General features: G+C 39.2%; 1 protein-coding gene across 1 annotated transcript in view; it reads left to right on the top strand.

Moving 5' to 3' along the window:
• Positions 1 to 21,032: 21,032 nt before the first annotated feature.
• Positions 21,033 to 23,779, top strand: part of LOC143887794 (agamous-like MADS-box protein AGL18) — a 47,895-nt gene continuing 45,148 nt past the window's right edge. Inside the window, exon 1 of the mRNA XM_077392012.1 lies at positions 21,033 to 21,386. Coding sequence (XP_077248127.1) covers positions 21,175 to 21,386 — 212 coding nt within the window. The 5' untranslated portion in view covers positions 21,033 to 21,174. The remainder of the gene's footprint in view (positions 21,387 to 23,779) is intronic.

Here is a 23,779-nt window from a genome sequence, read left to right as displayed (position 1 = left end):
CGCTTGCACTAGAAGGACTTTCTAGGAAGGCTTGGGATCAAAAGGGTGGGACATTTAAAGTTCAAACGATTTGGACCGAATCTGGTCTAGCCAGACTACCTACGTACCCCAAAAATGGAGGATCAGATCCGCGTAGTTCGCTTTGGGGTTTTTCAAAGAATGGTTTAGCATTTAGCTTCAAAATTTTGAAAGGAATTTTATCCCAAGGTTTGACCGAACTTGAATTAATCAAGTTGCCTACGTACCCCTGAAGAAATGGGGATCAGGTCCGCGTAGTTCGGGTGCATAAATGCCCCGGGTTTATAATGTGTTTGAAAAGAGATGGTTTCATTTTACTTTAGGCCCAAAGGGTTACAAAAAGATTTTTAAAACATTAGGATTTTGGCTATAAAAGCTCAGACTATCAAGGATGGCCTCCTGGCGTATTTGATGTACAAGCTCTTTTGCTTAAGGTTCAAAGACTTAAAAAAATTTCTCAGAGTTTGACGGCATGTCAGGCAAAACTGCAACCACTGTGCTCCACTCCCATCTTGAAGATCTTAAATTTATGCTCAAGGTTCCACAACTCCTTGTCTTTCTTTTTTTCTTTTTTTTTTCTTTTTTTTTTTTTTTTTGGACTCAAAATTATCATACTTCCTTGCCAGAAACTCTTCTCTCAATATTTCATCAGCTCCAAAGGATGTCTGATGTTTCGCTCTTTAAAATCTTCACTTTTCAACTGGATGTCTAAAGTCGATGAAATCTTGCTTTGAGCAACGACAGGGCATTCCCCTGGTTTATCCTTATAGGATCAAGCAAGACTACCTTAAACCCCCCTAAACAGGTTTATCAATCCTTTGCGTTCCTCGGGAGATAAAGTTTTGTCACTCCATCTTTCTCGAGTTTCGAATTTCGATACCACTATCAATGGCTTCGATTTCTCCTTCAAGTGGCTACGCTCGACGTTCTTCCTTTCGTTTGACCATCTTTCAGATCTCGAGGTGAATTTCGTCTGCATTCTCATCCGAGAAGGGGGCGTCTTTAGTTATTTTAAACATTAAATCCAAGAGTGAATAACAAACATTGAAGATACAGAACCAAATGCTATATTGAATTGAAAACTTTGAAGTACATAGATGACTCACAGACATGCCTCTATGGGCTCTTCATCGGTTCTGATAAAAAACAAAACACTGACTCTATATAAGAAAGACTGACAAACATGACAATTCTTTTTATTTTTTTTACATTGGCACTACAAGACTCACCAACTTTCAACCTAGGAGTTGGTACAAACTTGACAAAATACGAATCTTGAAACAAGATACTTGGCATAACAGTTGAATAGATGCAAGGAATTGGCACTGAAGTTCACAAGTAGCACGCCTTCCTCCATGTTAATGCTGGCTAAGGAGTTCGACCCTGGTTCAGAAACCTTGGAAAGGGTGGTCCTTTGAAGTCCTGTTGACTTGGCCCAAATTGTCTTTGAAAACCTGCTGGTGACAGCACCTTCTCTGCCTCAACATTCTCAAGATATTCAAACTCTGACATTTTTTCTTTTCCCTTCAACTTATTCTCTGGCTCTGGAGTGACATAAGTGACGGGGTCTTTGCGAGGTTGAATGGTTCTTTCAAGAGTCTGGTTCACAAAAGCATAGATTTCAGCGAGAGTAGAAGAGTCTTTCTCTATCCGGCTCTGGATTGCATGTTTCAAAGCTAAACAATTCTCCGTCAGGTGACCCGGGCCTCTACGATACTCACAGTATTGATCCATCCTCCAATTGTTGGGGAATGGTTCAGGCACAGGTTTAATATCTGGAAGCCTCAAACAACCTTCACTGACCCATTTCTTCATGATGACTATAAGAGAACAAGGCATTTGAGTGAATTCTCTTTCTCGTTTCTGACCCATCTTTTCTTCCTCTATTACTGGCCTCTTTAAAGGTTGGTGAGAAGGTCCAACATTCTTAACCTCCCTCGGAGCAATGAAAGCCTGCTTAAGAGGTTGTCGAGAAGGTCTAACACTTCTAACTTCCTTCGGAGCAATGTAAGGCTTTTTCCCATTATGCAAATCAACATATCTATCAAGGATTAAACTCTGAACAGAGGCCTCTTCTGTCATAGTACCCATATCCACAAGCTGCTTTGGAGCAGAGTCGCATTTAATGGACAAGTGCTGCATCTGAATTTTCATCTCCCTTACTTCCTCAGTTAGCATAGCCATCTGACCAAAGAGCTTGACCATCCAGTTTTCCATTCTGACAAGTGTACTCCTCTCAACAGATTCTTCTACAAATCGAGCGTTTGATGGGACAAGTTGGGTCTCAGAAATAGGGTGAATGAGAGATGCAGGATCCAAGATTGCTCCTTCAGTAGAAATGACATTTATCGAAGCTAGCGGCGGGACAGCATGCGCATCGAAAGGCTCTTCAATAGTGAGCTTGTCTTCATCGATCATATCTTGCACTTTATGCTTCAGAGTATAACATTTATCAGTCGTTTGACCTGAACCACGATGATATGCACAATATAAATCCTTTCTCCAATTCTTAGGCAGAGGATTAGGTAGGACTCTTTGTTCAGGCAATTCAATCTTGTTGTCCTTGATCAATCTCCTGAGAATGTAGGATAACGAGCAAGGAAGCGGAGTAAATTTTCTTGTTTTCTTTTCTGCTGTCTCTTCCCCTTCCAATACTGTTTTGACTGGAGTCCTAACAGAATTGACATTATGTACCTCCTTTGGCTCGACCACAGGTCTTTTCCCTTCTTTAATATCAGATAAAGTCTTGGACCTCAGGCCTTTTACCAAAGCATCTTCAATTTGAGTTCCCGTCTTTATCAGATGATCAAAACTTGGATAATGCTGAGGTGCCATGAAATGAAAATATTCGGAGGATAGGCTCTTTACTACCAGTTTGATTTGATCTGCCTCTGAGAGTGCTTGACTCAATTGCGCTAACTTTCTTTTCCATCGCCGGATAAAAGAGGTAAAGGTTTCCTGCGGCCCTTGTTTCAACTGCTTCAAATCCCTCTTCGTAACCTCTATTCCGTCCTCCATCGAAAATTGTTCAACCAGTTTGTTTGCTATGGCCTCCATAGTTCTGACTTCTTCGGGTTTCAAGCGCAAGAACCACTGTTTTGCAATTCCCACAAGGGACACTGGGAATAGTTGTGCCATCTGCTCGGGGTTGAGTCCATGTTGTTGGGAAAGCTTTATGAACCATCCTACATGACCCCGAGGACACCCAGTCCCATCATATTTATCATAGTCAGGGGTTTTGAATTTGGGTGGCAGAATAGCCTCAGGAGGTATCATAAACTCAGAAATGTCAAACTTCTTTGGCCCCTGAACTTTCATATTCTCTACATCTTGAGCCAACCTTCTGAACTTATCGTACATCTCCTTCTCTAACTTGTCATACATCTCTTTCTCTTTACTGACCATAGGTACACAAAATTCCTCAGCATACTGCTCATCTTCTAAATTGATTTCAAATGGTGAAACAATTGGTCTGTTTGAATCTGGAGACGCAACTCGAGGAGATCGGGGGATTGGCCCTCTAGAATTGGAGGCCTTGTCAGTATTCTGAATTTTCATATGGGTAATCTCCTCCTTCATGCTCGCCATGTCGCGAGTGAGATTTTTCAGCATCTCCTGAATGGCTATCATAGGATCAACTGGGTCAGCCATTGAATGAACCTCTGGTAATTCAGACAGCTCAGACAAAGAGAGTAAAGGTATTCTCGATGTAATGAGAGGATCAACTGAGTCTAGATATCGAAGATGATCTAGACCAAGCAGGTTTCAATTGGTTATCTCTTTTGAGGGTGATAACGATAGTTGCTCACCTTAAGAATCACTGAAATGGAAGTTAAAACACTAGGTTAAATGGATGATAACGGAGATAAAATATCCTCTACAAATAGAGACAAAAATAATCCTGAACATGTTTGAATTACAAAACAGGTAAGTCAATCTATGAAGGTCAAAGAAAGGTAGGCATTGATAACATGACCTACACCAACAGGATCTCAAGGAATCTTCAATTTATCCCTTTAAGTCTTTTTGGGATATGGCTGCTCTCTTTTGGGGTATGAAAAAGTTAAGAATGATAAACACCCCTAATCTAAATGAGTTTAGACCTCAGCAATAATTATGCACTCGCGACAGATAGGCAAGATTTAGCTAATCCATCAATGATCATGATATAAGAAAGGAAAATCCATGATGGAAAATATGAATTAATTATATGCACAAAAGATAAAAAAATAGATTATGACAAAAGTCAAGAATCTGATGATAATCCACAAATGGATAAATAGGAATAAACAAAAAGATCACGATACAACAAACTCATGGTCTATCCCTGACTTTGAAGAATAGCAGTTATGCTCAAAATATTCCAGGTAAAATCCGGCAGCATAACGGCTATACAAGAAGATCGAGGTAAGGCAAACTCATGGTTTAACTAACTCTAAATGATAGCGGTCATGCTCAAAAATATTCTGGATAAAATCCGGCAGCATAACGGCGCTAGACAAGAAAGCCAAGGTAAGGTAAACGCATGGATCTCCTAACTCTAAGAAATAGCGGTCATGCTAAAAAAATGCTCTAGATAAAATCCGGCAGCATAACGGCTATACAGGGGATCCCCACGGCTCAACAAAAGGGTATATATATAAAAAAAAAAACAATAGAACAGGACTCTCAGCAAAAATACTGATGCTCAAATGACAGTGGCAGGAAAAGCTCACGACCAATAAACGACTCCTGACTACCGGAAAAAGGTAATCAAAAGAAGGACTAACCATAGATGAGAACATGTAACAACGGATTAGATCCTATGAACAACAGATCGAAGGACAGATCATGGCCAAGGTAATGGCAAGCAAAAGCCACTGACTAGATCTAGATCTGAACAGAGAATGGATATAACCAATTGAAATGAATAAGGAACTCTAACTAAGAGGAGAACCCTAATATACATAATCAGTATATATATACACATATACACAAATCCTAACCAGGGGCACCAGCTCAAATCTAATCTAACGGAGTCAAGAAAATCTCGACTCAAGACAGACTGATGAGTGTACTAGGACCGTGTTGTAGCCATATAAAATGAGCTACCCTAGTCTACAAATGGGACAAAGCTCCTAACTCTAGGCTCCCCATGTGTGAGCGACACATGTTCGACCTTATATGAATGCAATATACTTATATAAACACGAGTACCTCCTAGTTGGGTTTCACTAGGTCAATAAGTATATACATAATATATAAAACAAAGTACGGCTCCGGACTCAATCTCTCGGGTACTATGCGTATGAAACATACCTAATATGTATAACTCAAGTGCACCGAGTGTTATACATAGTATGCTTCATTGCTCATCGGCTGCTGTAAACACAAGTGCACCGAGTGTTTACGGCTGCAGCGCTGGCGCATAGCTTGGAAATAGATTCAACAGTACTATCAGGGTGTAATAACATCCCAGTCGGGCACGCATTCAATCTATCCCGTAGAGCCAATAATAATGAAAAACAATGAAATAAGTAAAGAATAAACAATATGATAACATTTGATGTGCAGTGTGTGAATCCCTTGTTTTAATTACGCACCTATCTGGTGTCCCTGGATTCTAACGATAGAATTCCCATTTAAAATGATTTTAGCTCAAATTTCTCCGAAGTTAGTAAAAATGGCATTTTTATAGAGTTAGGCAATGTTTCAAGAACTCCCCAGCAGAGTCGCCAGCCTGTGGACCCCGATCCGAGGACGGTGCCGAGGGACGCGAGATCCCTCCTGCAATCCTCTAAGATCTCCACAACGGAAGAGAGCTCTGCCAAGGAACTCTCGAAACGGATGCCACCCTCACAGCATAGCATGAGTGGCGATATAAAAAGAAAGAGATACATCCTGATCCGGAGCCAGGGCTCGAAACCGAGATATATCTAGAAATAACTCAGAGTCGCCATCCATGGACACGCCATGGAACCAAAAACAAATGCTCTGTTTGTAATGGATAACCAGAGATACAAAAGGTCCGTGCCTGATGACGAATGGAGAAGGTCCGAAGAGCGCCCCCAATTCGCCCGAGTGCGAACACTTGGTCTCTTATGCCATTTATTTATTAACTTCGAAGAATTTTGGGCAAAAATCATGTGAAATGGGAACAATCCTCAGGAGTCGTCTACCTAAGCATGCATTTCCTGAGGATAAAGATAATAAACACCCATAAAATAAAATGAAAGATGTGCTGCCTAAGCATAGCTAGGTTATGAGTGACATACCTAACTGGTGTCTAAGTTCTGGTGGACGAACACATGCATGCTACAGCTACAGGTATAAGGTCTGCACATGAAAGTAAAAAAAACACAACAAAATAAATACAATAATTACACAACAAATCCTAAGACTCTAAATGATTAGCCCGAGTCCTCGGATGGTCTGATGTTCATCCAAAGAAGCCTACGTATCCCCGCCTCCACGAGAATCAAGGCAACGTAGTTCTTCGCGCCTATTCTAAGCTAGGATGCCTAAGACACCTAGACCTCTATCTTAGACTCGATCTAAAAGACCGGACTAGTTATTAAAGCTTCTTGAGCAATTATTTAAATTCCAGTGAATTGTGAATTTTAGGACACTCTATATGCCCTAACTAAATGCAGGTTAGCCCTAGGCTAATGCAGGTGGTTCCTACAACCTATGTGTAACTAGGCTGTGTGTCCTAAGGAAAACAATGGGATCACTAACTCATCTTAGACCTAGTCATCAGTCGGCGATCTGAATCGCCAACTGACCGGACGGAGGCGCTCCTATAACTCTAGGACAAACCCCTAACTCTAAAACAAACACAAACAAGAACGCAACACATCAAAGACGAACTCCTAACTCTAAAACTCTCTATCTGGGACAAACTCCTAACTCTAGAGGAAGATTTTGTTGAAAACAAGGTTTTGAAGAACAAAGGTTAAAGCATTTATTTACAAAGTTTGGCTGGACTTGGGATGAAGATCCTAAGCTGCACTACGTACCTCGTGGAAGAGGATCAAGCCAACGTAGTTCGAAAATCGAACTCGCCTAATACGCTTCTAAAAGAAACACTCAACACTTTAGATTTTTAAAGGTTTTTTATGTTTTTCAAATGTTTTTGATATTTTTAAAGTTTTCAAATGTTTTTGAGTTTTAAATTTCTAATGTTTTTGGATTTTAAAGCTTTTCCAATGCTCAGGACCTTTAGATGAATTCACTCTTACAGAGAACAAACAAGCATAACCATAAACTATGGCAAAGCCCTAAAGCAAAAAGGGGAAACCCCAAACAAGCAACTAACGCCTCAAAGAGACGAACCACAACAAGAAAGATAGCGTCCCAAGAAGAGAGAAAACGATCCAAGATCCCAAGCAAGCAAAGCTCTAATAAGACTGAGTTAGCCTCTAATCAAAGCGAAGTAATCAACAACTCTAAAGGAGAAACTCAGAACTAACAACACTAAAGAGGGGAACAAATGAGTCAGAGACTCTCTAATAACACTACCGAGTCAAAGACTCACTCTAAAAGAAGAGGCCACTCTAACATGAGGCTAGGTAAGCCTCCTAAAGGGGAAACTCTCTACATGAGACAAGGCTTGTCTCCGAGACACAAATGACGTAAAAAGGAATAAGAGACCCTGTGCATATTTGGCAAAGGTAAAACACCCAGCCGGGCCGGACAGCTGCCTAGCCCTAGGGTGCAACAAATGTGCAACCCAATACCCATAAGGGTAGGGGTATGCTGCCAAGCCGAGTAGGGTGTTCTCCCAAAACCAAACGACGCACAAAGAGGAGGTTTAGCAAGAGAATGAGACTGGGCAAGTCTCCTATATACAAAGGAGGGGCATGCTACTTGGACTGAACAAGTCCCCTAAGGATGGGCTTGGGCTAGCGCCTTCATCGCCCCAGCAATGAGAGGGAAACAAATGATTTGAGGCTATCTAAAAGACTAAGTAAGTCCCCCTAAAGAAAGGGCTTGGGCTAACACCTTCATCGCCCTAAACCTTCCTCAAACCATCTAAATTAAGAAGAAACACAAGGCCTGAACGCTATTTTGCACCACTGCAATGAACACATGTGCGTGCCAGACCCACAAAATACGACTCAAGCAAATAGGGATAAACAGGGATAACCTTGGTTAATGACCAAGGCACACACCCTCAAACAATGCAAACTATGCCTCAAAAAAAAACCAAAAGTGCTGGCATTTGCACTATCATATCTCAAGGATGGCATTACTTAAACACATGTAAAATGACCTTGAAGGTCAACTATTGAATAATAAAATGGGGAAGTAATGCCATTTTCAATGTATCAATATTAGAACATCATTACCAATCACTTGCTTCTACAGCTCCTTAAGAAATTTGATTTTTTACTGATGATGGTTAAATTGGATGCCAAAGTATAGATTCCATTGAAAAATAAGACATATAAGCCCTAATAATGGATCATAAGAATATTTCAGGAACATCCGCCACCATCACAATACAACTGCATAGGTGACAAAGAGTGGGTAGACTATTTTCAGAACACAGTGGAATGAACAAATGTAATGCTATAACCTACACAATTAGGCATTTGACCAATATGCAACTCCAAAGAAAGCTCTTATAATACAACTGTAATGGCATAATAAAGCTTCTTTTTTATTTATTTATGCCAAAGTTCCAAATGAAAACAAAATCAGCACAAACATCAAAGGATATCGACCAATAGAAACGCAAGTACAAAACTCAAGAAGTAAAACTCAAAGGAAAGAAATAAGCTAGGATTAGTAGACACAGTCTACCAAAATAGCCGTAACTTTTTAACCACAGCTCCAAATTTTGACCACGAGTACTTGTTGGAAAGATATCAAAAAGACCTAGAACTTCATAGTTTACCGCTTTTCCTAATTCTGTCATTTATTAGCCCAAAAATGCGATTTAACAACAGTCCAGAGGCCTGTAGCGGGAATTGTGCCTGAAATCACTTCTTTATGAGACACTTGAACAACTAAAGCAAAGCTTAAGATAAGATCTCATCTCAGTAATATATAATCTTACTCACGTTTACCAATTTAAAGCATATGATGTATGTTTTTTATAAAATAAAGAAGAATCATCACCAGCTGATCATGAAATCCAAAACTACAGAGCAATACCAAACATTATTCTATCTGCATAAGCAAAGAGGTCAAAACTGAATGAATTTGAAGAATACTAACCTCGATTAGAAAGTCACTGAGATATAAAACCCCTCTCTACCTTGGATCCTCTTCACATTCTATGCAACCTTCTTATACTCTTCGGATCTCACTGCTTCCCAACGAAACTTCGGATTTCAATTGGAGAAGATGAAGTAACGAGAAAGGGTTAGGGTTTTAAGCATTAAGAGAAGGAAAAGATGAGGTCTGGACGAAGTCTGAGCTCGCCGGAGATGATGAGGAGAAGAGGATGAGTTGTGAAATGGATTTGGTAGAAATGGAGTTGGGCTAATGAGAGATGGAGAAATGGTTTGGGGTTTTGGCGGTGGTGGTAGAAGATGGAGGTGGATATGGGGTTGAGCAAATGAGATGAGATGGTGGTGGAGCTCGGATTCCGGTGGGATGGTGGTGACGATCGGATTTGGGTCGGATAGGTGGAGGGTTTGGGAAGAGGGTTTGGATAGTAAAAATGGGGTCAATACAAGGTGGAGGTTGAGATGGGTTTGAAGAAGGAGATGGAGAAGGTCGAATGACTCTGGCCGGCTTTAATGGTGGTTGGCCGGATTCCGGTGATGGTGATCGGAGAAGAAGATGAAGATGGTCGGATTTGCAGGGAGAGACTGTTGGTCGGGGAAGAGGGGTTTTTTTTTTTAAAAAAAAAACAAAAAATAAGAAGAAGAAGAATAAGGAAGAGGAGATGGTGGCTTGGCTGGTAGTGGTGGCCGGCCGGATTTAATGTCAATCGGTCGGATTCCGATCGAAGTTGGTGGCGGTGGGATCATTAGGTGAGGGTTTTGGGTGCTAGGTATTCTTTTCTCCTCCTCTCTCCTTCTCTCTCTCTGCTACCTCCCTTTTCTCTCTGCAATTTCTCTAAAAAAAAATGAGGCTCCTCTAAAACCCTAAACCGATTTGGGTTTTGTAATGGGGAGATGATAAATTCGACCCCTTTTCTCCCATGAAAGCCCACCCTCTATGCACTCATGACTACTCTTTTTCAATCAACAGGGGGGGTCCAAGTAAAATAAACCCAAAGGGAAATGGTATATCCGAACTCCTTCCTTTCTACCTGGACAGCCCTATTTAGTGTATTTATAACTATTTTATACCAGGAGGGGGGCCTGAGTAAAAACAAAGGGGGGAAATTTTGAGAAAATATCTTCTCCTTCCTTTTGATCCTAGCCCTTCAAATCAACTTTTTTGTTTAAGGGTTGGGATCAAAGGAAGCTTAACCACCTAGGAAGCTTCTAAAGATTCTTCCTAACTAATTTAGCCACACACTAATCTGTATACCCCCTATATCTCCCTGGACAACCCATTACGAGAAATTTGAACTGGTTTTCTAGGCTCCTGCGCACCCCTTTTCTGGCTAAATCACCACCCTTCTGAACTTGCCCCACGACATTGCCCTAGCTCGTTCGCTAGGCGAACGCGCTTGGATCTTGACGAAAATTTACAGGGACCTCGGTGGGACCCTAAGCTAGCCTAAGGTGTAATTTAGGGTCCTGACACACTGATTTGAGAAAGTTAAGCACAAAACATGGAGGTATAGGGCACGGTCAAAATGGGGTGTCTACATGGATTTATATGACAGTTTATTTGCTTCTTCTTTTTTTAATATTATTATGTGGTAAAAGATGCTTTGGATTTTATGGATTGATAGTGTGATTTTTCTTAATTTTGTTATATGTTAAATGTGGTAAAAGATACTTATTTGTTTGTTGAGTTGAGTTTAGTTAAATGTGGTAAAAGATACTTATTTTTTTGTTTATTGGATATTGTTCTTCAATTTATTCATGCAGACGAATTCTGTGCAACTGCGTTGTAATCGTTATTTCTAAGTAAATGTGCCATCAACTATTTCAATGAAAACTTTCTAACCATTCAATCATAAATCTTGGATAAATGCTTCCCTAAATGGGCGGTTCAGATCCGACCTTGGAATGATCCAGCTATCCATTTGATAAGTCTTGCTTTGGGTCTCTTGTGGCCTCCATTGGAGATCCAGAGCAAGCCAAGCCCTAAGTGGGCGATTTAGATCGACGGTATAGTTGGCCAGATTTTGGGGCTATAGGAGATCCAAACCAAGCCCTATCAAGTGGACGGCTCAGATCAATCTAACAACTAACTTATTACTAGCTTAGACAGGGGAGCCTATGACCCTGTCCAAAGTGAAATGACTACTTTGGCCTTGCACTTTGTAGGACCCACTAATGCATAATATTACTTAGATATTTTAGTAGGGCCCACAAATCCATGGGATCATAGTAAAAATAGATTATTAAAAGTCAAGGACTTCAAATTCATGTTATTGTTGATGACTAACGGGTGATTTCAATGTCTGCATGACTCTAAAAAGTCCCCGCTGGAGTCCCCAAAGTCCAAAGTGTCCGCACATTAAAGTCCAAGTCCCCAAAGAGTCATGGACAATATGAAGAAGACCGCACATTAATGTCCGCACGTTTAAATCCCGCACGACTAACCCCCCTAGGAGACACACTCTGTCTCATTGAGGTAGTTCTCTTTTGGAGACAAGCCTCATTTGGGACCTACCCTTAGGGAGGTTGCCTTAGTTTGGTAGGGAGTTTTTTCTCATAGGAGGCATGCCTTGCCTCATTTATAGAGTCCTTGTTTGGGGACAAGCCTTGTCTCATTTAGAGAGTTCCCCTTTTAGGAGGCTTACTCAGCCTCATGTTAGAGTCCCCCCTTCTTCTCGGGTGAATCTTTGACTCATTCATCCTTTTGGAAGCAGTATTAGAGAGTCTTTGACTCATTCATCCTTTAAGTGGTAGTATTAGAGAGTCTTTGACTCATTTGTCTTTCTTAGTGGTATTATTAGCGAGTCTTTGACTCATTTGTCCTTGTTAGAGTCTTTGACTCATTTGTCTTCTTTAGTAGTTTTTATTAGAGAGTCTTTGACTCATTCGTCCTTTGGATGGTATTATTAGAGAGTCGTTGACTCACTCGTCCTTTAGGTGGCATTAATAGATAGTCTTTGACTTGTTTGCTCAATTCCTTAGTGTTATCAGTTAGCAGTTTCTCTTTAGTATTGTCGTCACTCTTCTCTGTTAGGGACTAACACAGTATTATTAGAGCTTTGCCTTTTGGGATCTTAGATCTTTTCCTTGTCTTTGACATTAGCTTACCTAGTCTAGGGGTTTCCCCTATTAGCCCTAGGGTTTGGCCCTAGGGTGTTGCTTTGTATGTTCCCTTAGGTCTTTGACCAAATGGGTGAAAACAGAAATTCAAAATCCTAAAACACTTGAAACATTTAAAAATCCAAAAACACTTGAAACATTTAAAAATCCAAAAACACTTGAAACATTTTAAAACCCAAAAACACTTAAAACCTTTCAAAATCCAAAAATATTGAAATAGCTTGAAATTCAAAAGCATAAAAAACTTTTCAAAACATTAAAAACCTTAAATCATTTGGAGTATTAGGTTTAAATAGGAAAGTTCGTTCCGAACTACGTTTGCTTGATCCTCTTTCACGAGGTACGTAGTGCAGCTTAGGATCCATATCCCAAGTCCAGCCAAACTTTGTAAATAAACTTTGTAAATCCTTCAAAAATCATTCAACCGATTTTAAACCTTATTTTCAAAAAGATCTTCCTCTAGAGTTAGGACTTTGTCCTAGATAGAGAGTTTTTGAGTTAGGGTTTGGTCTCTGTTTTGTTGTGTGCTTGTTTGTGCTTGTTTTTAAAGTTAGGGGTTTGTCCTAGAGTTATAGGAACGCCTCCGTCTTGTTAATTGGCGATCCACATCGCCGATTGATTACTAGAATAGGATGTGTTAGTCCCCCCTTTATTTTTCTTAGGAATCGCAGCCTAGTTATACATAGGTTGAAGGAAGCACCTGCATTAGCTTAAGGCTAACATGCATTTAATTAGGGCATATAGGGTGTCCTAAAAATTCACAATCCATTGGAATTTAAATAATCACTCAAGAAGCTTTAATAACTAGTCTAGTCTTTTAGATCGAGTCTAGGATAGAGGTTTAGGTGTCTTAGGCATCTTAGCTTAGAATAGGCGCGAAGAACTACGTTGCTCTGATTCTCGTGGAGGCGGGGATACGTAGGCTTCTTTGGATGAACATCAGACCATCCAAGGACTCGGGCTAAATCGTTTAGAGTCTTAGGATTTGTTGTGTTGTTATATTGTATATTTTGTAGTGTTTTCTTACTTTCTTGTGCAGACCTATACCTTTAGCTGTAGAATGTATGTGTTTGTTCACCAGAACTTAGACACCAGTTAGGCATGTCACTCACAACATAGTTGTCATTAGGTGACACATCTTTTATTTTATTTTGTGTGTGCTTATTATTTTATCCCCTGGTCATGCATGATTAGGTAGATGTCTTCCCGGGGATATTTTGTTCCCATTTCAAATGATTGTTGCCCAAAATTCTTTGGAGTTAATGAAAATGGCATAAGAGACCTAGTGCTTGCACTCGGACGAGTTGGGGGTGCTCTTCGGACCTTCTCCATTCGTAATCAGCACGAGCCCATATATATTTCTGGTTATCCATTGCACAGAGGATTTGATTTTGGGGTTCCATGGCCTATCCATGGATGGTGACTCTGAGTTTATTTTAGGTACCTCTTGGTTTAGGAATTTATCATTGGATTAAGAGGTATCTCATTTATCGCCACTCGTGCTATGCTATGAGGGTGGCATCCGTTTCGAGAATTCCTTGGTAGAGCTTTCTTTCATGTGGAGATCTAGAGGATGTAGGGACTCGTTTCCCCATCATCCTCGGATCGGGGTCCACACAAGCCAAGAGGGGGGTGAATTGGTTGTCTTATAAAAGATTTTACCCCTTTAAAAACTTTTGCTAGATTAGTTAGTGTTTAAAAGCTTAAGAGAATATTATCTCTTAAACCTTTTGACAAACACTTGTTAAGTGACATTTGAAAAACCCAAGTTGATTATTTCCTTTTTAATCTTTTTATCAAAATACTTGGTGGATGATTAAAGATTACGAATATAATGTAAATCCCACAACAAGATAAAGGAATAAGATGAATGGTTTTTTTTCGCCAAGTACAATCTGAGCTTCCAAGTTCCAAGAGTCTTAACTACGGCGCCCTTTGTTGCCAAGTACAATGAAGAGAAGAAAGGATGTATCTCACTTGCCTCTTAGTAGGTTGATTACAAGTAAATAGCACTCACTCTCACTCAAGAAAAGATGAACAAGTAAAAGCCTATGGTCTCTCAAGAACAATCTAAAGTCAAGGCACAAGAGAGAAATGAGAGAGTGAAAATCTCTTTGGAATTGAGTAAATATGCCTTTTAATGCTCTAAGAATGTTAGGTTATCTCATTCCCTCATTTTTCAAAGGCCCCAAGGTTCATATATATATAGGGAGTCAAGATATGGCCTTTTTAGACTCCCCAACGGTCTTCTTGGAGTCCGCACTCGGAGCTCCGAGTGGACCGTTACAGGTTTTTTTTATAACCTGGACAATTTCTCGGAGTTCCGAAAGTGGATTTCCAGCAATCTGTTTCCAACTTGAAAAAATCATATCTCCTTCGTTTCTCGTCGGATTTCGATGTTCTTATACTCTACATAAAAATTTGGGCATGAGCACATCGAGGGGGATGGGGCTGAAGCCCACTCTTTAGATCATCTATAACGGGAACCCAACCTATCTGACTGGAGATCCCAAGAAGTAGGTTCAATGGGAAAAATAAGTTATTTGAGTGATCTATTTTACACCAAGTTGTATGTGAATTAAGTTCACTAAGCCTATCCCTATGATGTGGGTGCAACCTGTAATGATAAGAGGATGAGTTGTAGGACTCTTAATGTTATCTATAGCTGACTAGCTGTCTAGCTAATTGTCAGTGGGGTGCGTAGTTACAGGGCACTCCTGATAGATACACCTATATGAGTGTGGAAGTGTGGCTGCTTCCTATGAGAATTGGGGTAAATTCTCTAGAGCGCTCATGAAAGCAGGATATAGCACATGGCCGAAAAGTGCGACACCGTATGAAGTTGCTTATGCCTTCTGTATTGTGTGTGTGGTATGTTGTCTCAGTTTATTACTAAAAGTACTTGGTTCAAGACGTATGTTCACCAAGTACTTGAGAAACTCAATATACCTACACTAAGTAAAGGTTCAAGTCCAACAGACACCTCTACTGATGCATAACACATCTTGCCTTGATCAAATCTATTTACATTTATGATTTATTTATTTCTTGTAATTTTGAATTAGTGGGGGATTGTTGACTTTTTATGTGAAAAAGGTCTTTTTGTAATTCAAACTTACAATGAGGTGTTTTTAGTCATTATATGTTTGTCCTTCTTTGGGACTTGCTTTATGCTTGTGGGCTTCTCATTCAAAGTATTTAGGCTTCCCTCCAAAAGGACTAAAGTCAGGAGAAAACTTTAGTCCTAGATGGGAAGTGTGAGAAGTTGAAAGTGGCCATATATATATACTTTCACTCTCTTAGCCTTGTGAATGAGCAGGAAGTCATGGGGATCCTACGCGCACGGATCGCCCACTTGGGTCCGGTGGGCTTTTGGTCTTACCACACACGCGCGCCGCCCGGCTCCGCTCGGCCTATCGACGCAGTTTAGTGGCCGTTTAGGAAACGTCTCTCACGCATTAGATGGTGTGACGTTTCACTAATACGTGCCTCTTGTTTTTTTGTAAAACCGGATTTAGAGGTAACAAAAAGTAATTCTTTGCGGAGAAACTTTCACGATTCTCTTTCTTCTCTACGTCTCTTTCTGTTTCTGGAATTTCTGATTTTCCCAAGATTATCTTATCAAGGCTTTCTGGCACATATAAGTGAGTTTGATAGGCATCCGGGCTGAGTGAGTGCACACCCCTGGAGCAAGAGTTGTTGTATCCTGGAGACATACGTCGTGAAGCCCATTTGCACCGTTGATTCGTCACAGTGAGGGCGAGGTTTGTTTTAAGGACAGCGAAGATCCTTCGTGACTCAACTCGATAAGTGATCTAACGACTTTGTTTATTTGCTTACATTTATTTCTTGCAGTAAATAGCTACTGTTGATTTCTGATTCCAAAGTTACGAGATTAAAAGGTTACAAGGTAATCTTGAATCCTAAATTACAGATTTGCACATCAATTTTTCTAACAGAAATTAGAGAAAGTAAAATATGGAAATAGAAGTCAACAGAATAGAAAAAAAGAAATATGGAAACCTAATATAGGATAGCAGTAACATAAATAAGGAAAGCATGTAAATAAGAAATTTATTCCTAACACAGAAAGCAAGTTCAACTGTTGTAATCCTGTGAAAATGATGAAGATCGCTAGCCATTGAATTGCTATAAAAACAACTAGTTGCATGCATGGACAATTGTGGGGGGAGATCAGTTAGAACGAACGATGGAACTCGGCAATTCCTCATAGATGTTGGAACTAAAACAACAAACAATGAAGGGCTGCTTGGAGTTGCATGTGAAACTGGTCAGTAGATGATCAGTTATGGGAAGAAGCTTGCACTTGACAAGCTAAGAAATAAACAAGCAGCTTTGCTACTACATTCACAAGAGAATAAGTTCAAGGTTGAGCAACACATTAAAATTAAGATTTTTCACTCAGCAAAAGGTTCATTTTCTTACTACATGGAGCTTCTTTTGTAGCTGAATCTCACCTTATATTATATAATCAAGAAAGAAACAAAAAGCTCTCATGATCGTCCATCACTTTGTTACAAATACAGAAACCCAATGAGTACCAGTAAAAGTAACTCTCTAAGACTAATATCCAAATTTCCATTCTAGCTAATCAATTGTAAGAAAAAAGACTCTACTAATAAACTGAAGAGGAAACATCCTATAGGATAAAATTCACTGCCAAGGACCTGTATCATGGGAGTTGCTAGATGGGCAAGGCAAGTGCTTCCTACGAATTTGAGTGTTGAAATGGAACTTACTATTCTCCTTCTCTTTGACCGATTCAAATGGAAACTTGTAGCATCTTGTGTTCTTCTTTCCAGTCCTTCGTGTCTCATTGCTATTTCATACCCAATTGAGAATGGGAAAACTTCTTTAATTGAGGAAACACTTAATTTATCTAGCTTCCAAATTAACCATGGCGCCCAGATTGGAAATTTGCTAAAATTGTGGCGCCTAAACTGGAAACTTGCTAAATTTAAACTCCCAAATTAGAAACTAATAAAAATCGCCAAATAACTCCCAAATGTGAAAATTAAAGCCTGGATTTAGAGAGTAAGTTTCTAAATCCGATTTCTTTTCCAAATTTGAAACTTGCCAAAAATAGAAATACACCAAAATGAAAATTAGTAAAATTGGAATGTGCCCAAAAATGATAAGTGTTTTGCATTTGCAATTTTATCCTAATTGGGGGCGGATTATCGAGCTAAGCAATTTCGACTGCTCGATCGTGGATCGGCTTTTTTTTTTACCGTTGATATGAAGGACCTGTCGAGATGCAAATGTATCAATTCCTGACCGTCTTGCTAACTAAAATTATGGCGCCTAAACTAGAAACTTGCTAAATTTAAACTCCCAAATTAGAAAATAATAAAAATCGCCCAATAACTCCCAAATGTGAAAATCAAAACTTGGATTTAGAGAGTAAGTTTAAAAATGCGAATTCTTTTCCAAATTTGGAACCTGCCAAAAATAAAAATACACCAAAATGAAAATTAGTAAAATTGGAACATGCCAAAAAATGACAAGTGTTTTGAATTTGCAATTTATTGACCCGATCCCCGATTGGGGGCGGATCATCGAGCTAAGCAATTTTGACTGCTCGATCGTGGATCGGCTTTTTTTTTCTAACCGTTGATATGAAGGACCCGTCGAGATGCACCTGTATCAATTCCTGCCCGTCTTGCTAATTAAAATTATGGTGCCTAAACTAGAAACTTGCTAAATTTAAACTCCCAAATTAGAAACTAATAAAAATCGCCAAATAACTCCCAAATGTGAAAGTCTATACCTGGATTTAGAGAGTAAGTTTCTAAATGCAAATTCTTTTCAAAATTTGGAACCTGCCAAAAATAAAAATACACAAAAAAGAAAATTAGTAAAATTGGAATGTGCCAAAAAATGACAAGTGTTTTGAATTTGCAATTTTATCGACCCGATCCCAGATTGAGGGCGGATCATCGAGCTAAGCAATTTTGACTGCTTGATCGTGGATCTGCTTTTTTTTCTGACCGTTGATATGAAGGACCTGTTAAGATGCACCTGTATCAATTCCTGACCGTCTTGCTAAACAAAATTATGGCTCCTAAACTGGAAACTTGCTAAATTTAGACTCACAAATTAGAAACTAATAAAAATCGCCAAATAACTCCCAAATGTGAAAATCAAAATCTGGATTTAAAGAGTAAGTTTGAAAATGCGAATTCTTTTCCAAATTTGGAGCCCTCCAAAAATGAAATACACCAAAATGAAAATTACTAAATTTGGAATGTGCCAAAAATGACAAGTGTTTTGAAGTTACAATTTTATCGGCCCGATCCCCGATTGGGGGCGGATCATCGAGCTAAGCAATTTCGACTACTCGATCATGGATCTGTTTTTTTCTTACCATTGATATGAAGGACCTGTCGAGATGCACCAGAATCAATTCCTGACCGTCTTCTTTAAGCGTAGGACATCCGAACGAGCCAACTACCCTTCTACTTCAGCTAGATCGAGAGGGACTAAGGGTGTCAATTTTGGCTCGGGCTCGGAGGCTCGCTCGAGCTCGGCTCGAAAAAAGCTTGGCTCGAGCTCGGCTCGAATCCTTAACAAGCCGAGCCGAGCCGGTTCACAGGCTCGTTAAGCTTAATGAGCCGAGCCTAATTTAGGCCAGGCTCGGCTCGTTAAGAATTTAATATATTTAAATATATATTATATATTAATTTATACATTAAAAGGGTTGTCCAGTGAGTGAAAAGGGGGGGGGGGCAAAATATGTCACTTCATTTTTGGAACCCCATTTGTTACTAGGACCACCCCCCATAGTGTAAAAAAAGTAGTCAAATTACACTAGTAGGGCTGTCCAGGGAAGATGAGGGGTGTGAACATAATATAACCCGAGCTTGGTAAGGCTCGCGAGCCTGGCCGAGCCTGACCGAGCCGAGCCCGAGCCGAGCCTGGCCAAGCTCGGCTCATTTACACCCCTAAGAGGGACCCATCCGAGCACTAGGTCGGATCGGAGCCTCAACATTTCCACCGACTCTCTTTCCCAAAAAAAAACAAAAAACAAAAAAGAAGAAAAAAAGAAAAGAAAAAGAGAAAACCAAAGAAAGTTAGGGAAATGATATTTCCCCTCTGACAAATAAAATCCCCCTTTAATGTTATCCATTAAGTTTTAAAGGCAAAGAAAAACATTAAAGGGCGTGAATTTATCCTGAAGCAGTGAACCATTCTCACATAACGGTTAGGGGGGGTGGGTGGGGGGGGGGGGGATTTTATCTAGGGGTGTCAATGGATCCAACGGTTCGATGGATCATCCGAATCCGAACGTTAATGAACGGGATCTAAAAATATGAATAGGATCCATGGCCATATTTTGGATCATCAAATCTGGGATCTGGGCACGCCACATATGCCCATTGGATAATCACGATCAATTTTGTTAATGCTGACCGTTCTATGAAGGGTATTTTGGTTAAAATCTCTCTTATCACTTGATGAATCGGATGGGAATGTGATTTCACTCATTTCAGTCATTTCATTTCATACTTTCACGAAGGAAAAGAGAGAGGGGTTTTAGGGTTTTGTTCTTTTGGCTACCCGACTGCCATTAACAACAACAGCGATCCCAAATCCCAATCTCTCTCTCTCTCTCTCTCTCTCTCTCTCTCTCTCTCAAGAAGACAAGAAACTCAAGAGGACTCCATCGAGAGAGACTCTCTCGTTCGTAAATCTTACATTGCCCTAGGAAGCTTTGAGGTTTTTATTCCATTTCATTTTTTACATAAAAAACTCATATCTAGGGCTCTGATTTCTCTCTCCTCTGCAGCTCGCCATCAACGAGATCGATCCCTTTGCACTGACATCTCTTCAAGTTGTTAAATTGCTTGCTTTAAAAAAATTAGTTGTTTACTTAACTTAGTGGGACATAATAGGACACTCCGATGGACGGTCCGAATTAAAATGGATCGTGATCATAACGTGGAAAGTAGGATTTGAAGAACAATCTGACTCCGACCCGACCGATAAGGAATTTGAATGGATCGTGACTGTGACATAGGTGGATCCGACCCGAAGTGGATCTGTTGACACCCCTAATTTTATCCATAAAAGGCGTGGAAAATATCATTTCCCGAAATGTATCCTCCCCACCCGTCTCTTGCTTAATCTTTAACAGCCCGATACCTAAAGATGGGGAGCGGATTTCCCAATTTGCACCCCCCTTTCAAAATTTATGCTCCCCTTACTTTTTAACGTGTTGATAATAAACTCCTCTATTTTTTAACTTGATTTGCTACAGACCATAGTAGAAAGACGTTTCGCAACCAGCATTTGCATTAGAGAGCAGCCACACATGCTCACTTTTCAGCATATTTTGCCCTGTTGATTATTCATCCGAGGTGGCTCCTCTCAAATGCAACACCCTCCGCGAAATCCCTTTCCTCATTTTCCCTGGCAAATACCCTTTTCAGCAAGTTTATAATAAGGGCCATGATATTTTCAGCCCCTGCCAGTATGCATTCACCCACTTTTAACGTGATTTGACGTCAAAAAGCGTTAAAGTTGGCCACTGTTCATGTTATAAAGGGGCCGAAAAGGGCTGAAAATATCATCAGCCCTCATAATAAATATATAAATTCCCACCCTCGCCGTAACTACAAATAGGGCACTCGCACCATCCTGACGCACAAAACGTTTCTCGTTTCCATTTTTGGAAATTCCTTTCCCTTATCTCTAGAAAGATTTCCATATTTAGAGGTCTCTCCTTTTCTCATTTTATCTCTGTCCAACTATATATATACCTAAATGCGTACGTACATTTCTAGGGTTTTTTTGGATGGAAAGAAAAAGAGGCGAAGGTGTTAACATGGGGAAGAGGAAGATTGAGATAAAGAGGATTGATAATAAGGATCGTAGAAAGGTCACGTTCTCCAAACGCAGAGAAGGATTGTTCAATAAAGCTCAACAACTCTCTATTTTATGTGATGCCGAGGTCTCTGCCATTGTCTTCTCTAGTACAGGGAAGCTCTACGAATTCTCTAGTTCTAGGTATGTTTTAATTTTATGTAGATGAAAAGATCAGTGTGGAAATGATCAAATCTTAAGTTTCAAACGCACCTTAATGGGAAGCTCTATGAATTCTCTAGTTCTAGGTATTTTGTTATGTTTTAATTTTAAGTAGATGTTAAAATCACTCTGGAATCTCTAGTTCTAGTATGCTTTATAGTTATGTTTTAATTTTATGTAGATGTTAAAATCACTCTGCAAGAGTTCACGATCTGATCTTTCTATGGGTGTTAACCCTCAGAGGACGGCTAATAATTTCTCTCTTTAATGAATGTGGTGTGGTATCGAGGTTTCCCAGATTTTGGAACCTTCTTAGTTGAGTCGAAACGCTTACACAAGGATTTTCATTCCTTTGCTAGCATTAGCTTAATTCGACCACTCCGTACTTCACTTTAAGGATGGATTTCTACATTTTACTATATCTGGAATTAAACCGAAGAAGCACAACCATCATTGAGGAAGAGGAAGTCCACGAATGACTTCCTAAACTTGGTAGAACCAGAACCTAACTAAGAAGCTGCCATAATCTCTTTACTTCAATGGAATTCACGCATCACCTCAATCAATGACCTATCGAAGCCCTTTTAATCTTTGCCTAATTTCACTTTCCTAGTTATTTCCCAAACGAAATCAAGTGTTTATTTCCCAAACGAAATGAGGCATCTCTATATGCTTTATTGCTTCCTTTTTTTAAAGGGTTTTGTTGCTAACGAGTTGCTTGCATTGTAAACTTAGTTTTGCAATTATTTTGCACATCATTTTAGGGTTTTACACATGTTTTGAGACTTTTTTTTGTCAAAGCATGTCTAAATAAGGGAAATGGTACCAGCACGACCGTTTTTTTATATTTTCACAAACCATCATGCCCTTTTGTTTTCCTATTCATACATCATTGTATGCATTTATTGCTTCCTTTTTTGAAGGGTTTTTGCTAACGAGTATGCTTAAGCAAGGTTTAAAATTTCGGTTTCGGTGAAATTTCAAAATTTCAAAATTTCGGTTGAAATCTGGTACAAAAATTGAAACAATTATTTTATTCATTATTAAATTTCGGTGAAATATTAAATTAATTAAAAAAAACAGAATTTTTGGGTCAAATTTCGGAAATTCCGAAATTTCGACCGAAATAAATGACCATTTCGGTTTTGGGTTGTTTTGGTGTCGGTCTCCGAAATTTCGGATTTCGGTCGAAATTTAAAACCATGTGCTTAAGGTGCATAGGAAACTTAATTTTACACATGTTTTGAGATTTTTTTTAAAACATGTCTAAAACCCTAAAATGATGTGTAAAATAATTGCAAAATTAAGTTTCAAATGCACCTTAACGGGAAGCTCCATTAATTCTCCAGTTCTAGGTATGTTATAGTTTTTTGTAGCACTATGGAAATGACCAAATCTTTGGCCAATTTTACTTTCCTCGTTATTTCCCAAACGAAATCTATTGTTTTCCTATCTTTATATGCATTTATTACTTCCTTTTTTGAAGGGTTTTGCTTACGAGTGCGCTTGTGGTGGATTGGAAACTTAATTTACACATGTTTTGAGATTTTTTTTCTAATCAAAACATGTGTAAAACCCTGAAATGATGTGTAAAATAATACAGGGAAGCTCTACGAATTCTCCAGTTCTAGATATGTAAAGTCACTAGGGAAATGCACAAATCTTTGGCCAATTTTAGTCACTGGGGAAATGCACAAATCTTTTGCCAATTTTACTCATGTCTTTATTTTCGAAACGAAATCCCGTTTCTGAAGTGTTTTCTTATTTATGCATCTTTATATGCATTTATTGCTTCCTTTTTTTTGAATAGTAAAGAATTGGATTAAGGAAGGGTTTTGCTAGGGTTAGGGCACTCGTTAAGGTGCATTGGAAATGATATTTTACACATGTTTTGATAAAAAAAAGTATCAGAACATGTTTTGGGAAGCTATACGAATTCTCCAGTTCTAAGTATGTAAAATCATTGTGGAAATGACCAAATTTCACTTTCGTCTTTATTTTCCAAACAAAATCCCGTTTTGGAAGTGTTTTCTTTTCCTATTTATGCATCTTTATATGCATTTATTACTTCTTTTTTTCTTGAATGGTATAGAATTGGATTAGGGTTTTGCTAAAGAGTGCCCTTAAGTATCATTTATTTGCCATTGGGATGTTGAATTTTCACATATTTTGATGGGTTTTGCTAAAAAAATCCTCAAACTTAATTTTACACATGTTTTGAGGATTTTTTTTATCAAAACTCTTGTAAAACCCTAAAATGATGTGTAAAATAATTGCAAAATTAAGTTTCAAATGCACCTTAACTAGAAGCTCTACGAATCCTCTAGTTCTAGGTATATTTTAATTTTATGTAGATGCGAAAATCACTCTGGAAA

This window comes from Tasmannia lanceolata, unplaced genomic scaffold (genome assembly GCF_043159265.1).
Source record: "Tasmannia lanceolata isolate RefF3 unplaced genomic scaffold, GAP_Taslan_0.1 ptg000002l, whole genome shotgun sequence".
Lineage (NCBI taxonomy): Eukaryota > Viridiplantae > Streptophyta > Magnoliopsida > Canellales > Winteraceae > Tasmannia > Tasmannia lanceolata.
This window is presented reverse-complemented; position numbering and strand designations above follow the sequence as displayed.